The sequence below is a fragment of the Bacillus rossius genome, chromosome 5 (assembly GCF_032445375.1).
Source record: "Bacillus rossius redtenbacheri isolate Brsri chromosome 5, Brsri_v3, whole genome shotgun sequence".
In the NCBI taxonomy this organism is placed as follows: Eukaryota; Metazoa; Arthropoda; class Insecta; order Phasmatodea; family Bacillidae; genus Bacillus; species Bacillus rossius.
Window position 1 is genome coordinate 45,170,740 of NC_086333.1, and position 5,064 is coordinate 45,175,803.

Sequence of the window (5,064 nt, forward strand, 5' to 3'; positions counted from 1 at the left end):
TATAATGTACCGGAGAGAAAATGAATAGCACCGATGGTTTCCCGACTCGTGCACGCAACGTACAACTGATGTACCCGTACTTCGCTACGGCAGTCTACAGGCAGATCACTCTTGCGCCACTCATTATACATGCCCCTCCTTGTGGGTACACCACTGCCGCGCGATGCCCGTTGCCATGGAGATGCAGAAGGCATCAACAATGCAAAATCTTGTTCTCATGCAGACAAAGTACCCACTGTTTCCTGGTTTTAACCACCCATGGGATCTAATTTTCGGAAAATGTCATCCTGCGTAACATAAGGAACATTACTGTGAAGTTTCAAGTCTGTAAAATGTATATACTTGAAAAAAAAATGTTAATAAAAAAATCAAATTAAACACAGAGAGAGGAAAAAAAACAATAGTTTAGGTTTGTGATTTAAAGTGATAAAAAGTATTTAAATACTAAAAAACTCTTATGACGGTACTGATTGCTTCGTTGTTAATATCACACGGGTGTTTTTTACTTGTATGGGAAAATTAAGAATGATAAGGCATCTAGTGCGTGGCAACAATGTTAATATGCAATAGGAAATAAACTTCTAGCGCCTGCGGCATTGTCAACACACACTTCGTACGTGTACTGCATGTTGTATCTAACCCCCTCCAACACATTTGATTCTAAATTGGACTTTTAGTAAGAATCCCTAATGTTATTGATAATATAATATAGCCTATAGCCTTCCTCAATAAATGTACTATCCAACACTGAAATAATTTTTCAATTCGGACCAGTGGTTCCTGAGATTAGCGCGTCCAAACAAACAAACTCTTCAGTTTTATAATATTAGTATAGATTCTACGCCGTTTGCTTTTGTGATTACATGTTGATTAAAAAATAACATTGGTGGTAAGACAGGGTTTTCAATCTACTCAAAATAAATCAACGAAATTCAGAAAAAGTTTCGCTGAATAAAATCTGCACGCACTTCAACTCCACGATTATTTCGTGGTGCCGCATTTGCAACAGGAACAGCAGGCATGAAGTGCTCCTCGTCAGCTGGAGGAGGTGGCAGTGGCTCACCACGTGCAACAGCTATATTATGCAAAACAGCACATGCAGCGATGACCCTGCTGGTAGTATGGAGACTTGAGCGTAGCTTGTGTCCCAAGCATGAGAACCTCCGCTTCCATACTCCAAACAGTCTTTCTACTGTATTCCGGGTCCGCTTGTGGGCTACATTGTAGCGAGTTTCCTCAACTGTATTTGGCACCAGTATTGGAGTAAAAAGAAAATGCAGTTGAGGATAGCCATTGTCTCCCAGCAGTACTCCTGGCAGAACTCTATTTTCAAAACGAGTCATCACCCGGCTGTTGCTGAAAATCCTTGAGTCATGTGTACTGCCAGGCCACCTTGTCACAATATCAAGAATCTCAAGGTTAGGACCTGAGACAACCTATAAAAAAAATGGACAAACACCATATTTGCATACTGTTAAAATTGCAAGTAAATACCAGTTTCAAAAAACTGTCATAGATATTTATTATCATCGTTCCATCTTTTTTCAATAACAGTACTATAATAAATATCTCAGAAAACATACCTGAACATTGAGAGACATGTAACCCTTCCTATTACGGTAGAGTTCTGCAAACTGGCCACCAGGGCTTCTAATGCCAATGTGAGTGCAGTCTATGCACCCAGTTACACCAGGAAAGCCACCATTTACATAGAACTGCCTATGGTATTCTTGAAGTTGCTGCCGTCCAGGAAAATAAACATACTCCAAAAGGTGCTCGGCCAATTGTGCAGAAACAACCTATTACAAAGTTACCAGATTAGTCAGTTTTTTTTCAAAAAGTAGGTATATATATTCCACTACTTAAATATAGGTAAAACTTAAGTCCCTGCAAAAATAAAATAATAAAATAAAGGCTGAGTAAGAAACTAACTTAGGTTAGGTACGATATGTTACAAATGCTTTGAAATTGAAATAAGAGATAATGGCAGTCTAGGCTAGGTAGGCTTTATTATAAATACAATTAGTAGGTTAGGTTAGCTAATTTAAATATACTATAAACTACTGAGGATGGTTATTTAAGTCTAGCAAGATATTGTTTAAATCAGTAATCAACTAGGCTTTCTAATGTAAACAATTAACGGTAATTTCTCTGAAACTATTAGGTATTTCTTATGTCAGGATTTTGAAAAATATAGAGGAGTTTTAATAGCACTAAATTACATTTGTTTGACATTTTAATCTTTTTTTTTTTTTTTTTTAAAGAAAACGGGGTTAAACTAGAATTTTACCAAAATTCATTAAACTACTCACATAAAATTATCTTACATGTGTTAACATTGCATTACCTTTACAATCCTTGACACTGTTGCTTGATTGACATGGCATAGGTCACCACATACATTCTGCAAGGGAAACACATGAGATTACTCATACTGTACATAAAAAAAAAGTAATTGTACAAAGTAGTGGCTTCAGGAAAACTAGATGAACAATAAGGTTTTTTGGAATTAATAAATCACATCGATTAAATTAATATATCTTTCACTACTTTTTAAAAATATTATTACAATAGCTGACACAACCTACCTTTTATTAATATACATAATTATTATCCAGCAAATCTACTCCGCCAAATTACCCATTGAGTTAAAATTTAATTGGGCAATTAAACACACACTAAAATAATGTTGTATGTACATACCTGAAAACTATTGCTGCCATAAAATCGCAAGGCTATTACAACTTTAAGAACTGGTGGCAATGGCAATCCTCTCCTATCATTGTTGTCGGCAGCAACAAGAGGCACAATAGTGTCCATCACAATCTGTTTAGAAAATCGAAAACGTTTGACGAATTCGATGTCGGAGAAGAATTCGCAAGGATTTTGACCATCACGTAAATACCGTCGGGGATGATGGTTTTCTCTATTTTCGACCCGTTGAATAAAATCTAAATATTCTTCGTCAAACAATCTCGGGTCATCCATCAGAGCAAATATAAACTCACACAGTACTTTATTTACTCTAAGAACACACAATAATGTTTAGAAATCACTTACGAAACGGCTATTTTCTAGTAAATAAAGTAAGCACTTCAAAATGTAAACAAAGATGGTCTGGGTGGATATGGGATAAGTTGTTTTAACACTAGAATATTTAAAAGAGTCGCATATGCAACAAAACTCTTCCTACACATTCATTTTAAATAATTATCATTATTTACAAGCAGCGCAAGCCCAATTCCTCTTTATATTACAGTAGAAGTTTAATTAAATGAGTTATTTTTTTCAAATAATGACCGCCATCTTAATTTAGGGTCCCTTAAGGCTCGGATCGGGCGGCCTAAAGTATGACAGCTTCCTTCACTTGAAATCTAGGGTGCCGTGATGAAGTGAAGTAGAAGGGAGGTTCTTGCACGGTACTTAGGGCCACTTTTTGCGTTTGAGGGACCCTTAAAGATAAAGTGAGATCTCTGCATATGGCTGATAGTCTCCTCCTGCAGTGTCAGATTTGTTTACGCTGTCTGGCGCTAGATATCAGGTCGCAAAGATAACTTGGGGTCGTAGTGGCACCACGTCACCAGTTATGTTTCTATCTCAGAAGTGATAAAAAGGCTTCTAAACGAACATGTGTACGTGTGGGCGATCCAGATTATGACGAAACTATTACTAAGTGGTTGAAAGATATTTTTAGTGACTTAAGTGTTCAAAGTGTGTGTGGAAAAGCAATGTGTGATGATTGCAGAGCAAACAAATACTCTACTACAGAGTGACTTTTCGTACAAATTTAATTTTTTCAAACAATGTTCGGCTAATATATTTTATGTAAAAATGCCATTTTCAAAATATATAAGTATGCATGTGCTTTCTAGTTAGCGAGATTATATATTTTGTTGTGGTTTAAGCATTGGTTATGCAAGGAAAATATTTGGAGGGGAAAAAAGTAATTTCTTTTTTTGGGAAAATTTATCTGTTGTAGATTTTATGAAAAAGTCTTATTATTCATATAAGTTTTCTAGATTTTGTTTTGTCACATATCTATATTGAATAGCAAATAAAACTTTTAGGCTACCATCTGCTTATTTTTTTAAAAAAAAGCAATTATTACAAATAGGCATTTTTAGATTTATTTGAGCAAGCACCAATAGAAAAAATTGTATTTTATAATTGGTAAATAATTATTTACTAATTTATTTTTTAATTTAATTAATAAGTATAAAAATGCATTAAATAATTTTACATGGAACAAAAATAATTTCTAATCAGTTAACTTCTACAAAACATTTTGGGGTCTGAGGGGCACCACGTCACCAGATATGTCAAATATTTTCACGTCTCCGGCTAAGGGTTAAGTTCTTTGATGCATTTTTAATCAAATTGCTTGTTACCATTTCAGAAGCACATATTCCCAATGCTTCTCATCAGCTGCCAGCTGTCTTTCTTGAATGTTGTTTATCAGCTGCCAGCTATCTTTCTTGAATGCTGCTCTTTTTTTTTATTATTTTTAAATTGTACTATTAATCATTACCAGTATGAATTGTATAGGTTACACTAGGTATTATAGAGGCAGAGTTATAATAAAGGAGGTGCTAATAACAAAGCACACATTCTATAAAGTATGCTGACTAAAAGTATTATCAAGGTTTTTCCAGTCAAAGATTTCACAATGCTTGTATATAACCATTCTTTACTTTTTTTTTTGTGTAAACAAGATATAACATGGAAGAATTTCATTAGGCTAGCTGACTATCAATGCAAGTTCCAGCAGGTACAACTGCTAGTTGTTGCCAGTGAGCCCATTTGTATACAGTATAGACATTGTTTCATGTGGATGAATATAAAAAAAATATTTTGAACTAATTTTTATTATTGTAAGTTTAGAATCAATGTAGGTATGTTTATTGAGACCGAGACAAGTACAAACAAATTAAATGGCACACATTGCATTTAGTTAGATAATTCAGGAACAAATATTGACTTAGTATGATTCATCTTGCGATAAAGTTTGGTACAGCTCCATTCCTTGCACCTCCCCAGTCAACACTCTGCATCTTATGAATTATT

At 34.7% G+C, this 5,064-nt stretch overlaps 1 protein-coding gene across 1 annotated transcript; it reads right to left on the bottom strand.

Annotated features, from left to right (window-relative positions):
• Positions 1–3,480, bottom strand: LOC134531755 (putative nuclease HARBI1). Its single transcript, XM_063367631.1, has 4 exons — positions 2,704–3,480; positions 2,348–2,404; positions 1,584–1,799; positions 1–1,436 (listed from the first exon to the last, which is right to left on the bottom strand). Exons 1-4 carry the CDS (start codon positions 2,986–2,988, stop codon positions 933–935), a joined length of 1,062 nt encoding a protein of 353 aa, XP_063223701.1. The 5' UTR covers positions 2,989–3,480; the 3' UTR covers positions 1–932.
• Positions 3,481–5,064: the final 1,584 nt, after the last annotated feature.

Bases quoted from the DNA above. Each gene is read 5' to 3' on its own strand.
- LOC134531755 (XM_063367631.1), bottom strand. From the start codon at position 2,988: ATGGATGACCCGAGATTGTTTGACGAAGAATATTTAGATTTTATTCAA. The intron at 2,405-2,703 runs GTATGTACATAC...TTTCCCTTGCAG, and splicing joins ATGGCAGCAATAGTTTTCAG to AATGTATGTGGTGACCTATG. The intron at 1,437-1,583 runs GTATGTTTTCTG...TTTTTTTTATAG, and splicing joins ACATGTCTCTCAATGTTCAG to GTTGTCTCAGGTCCTAACCT.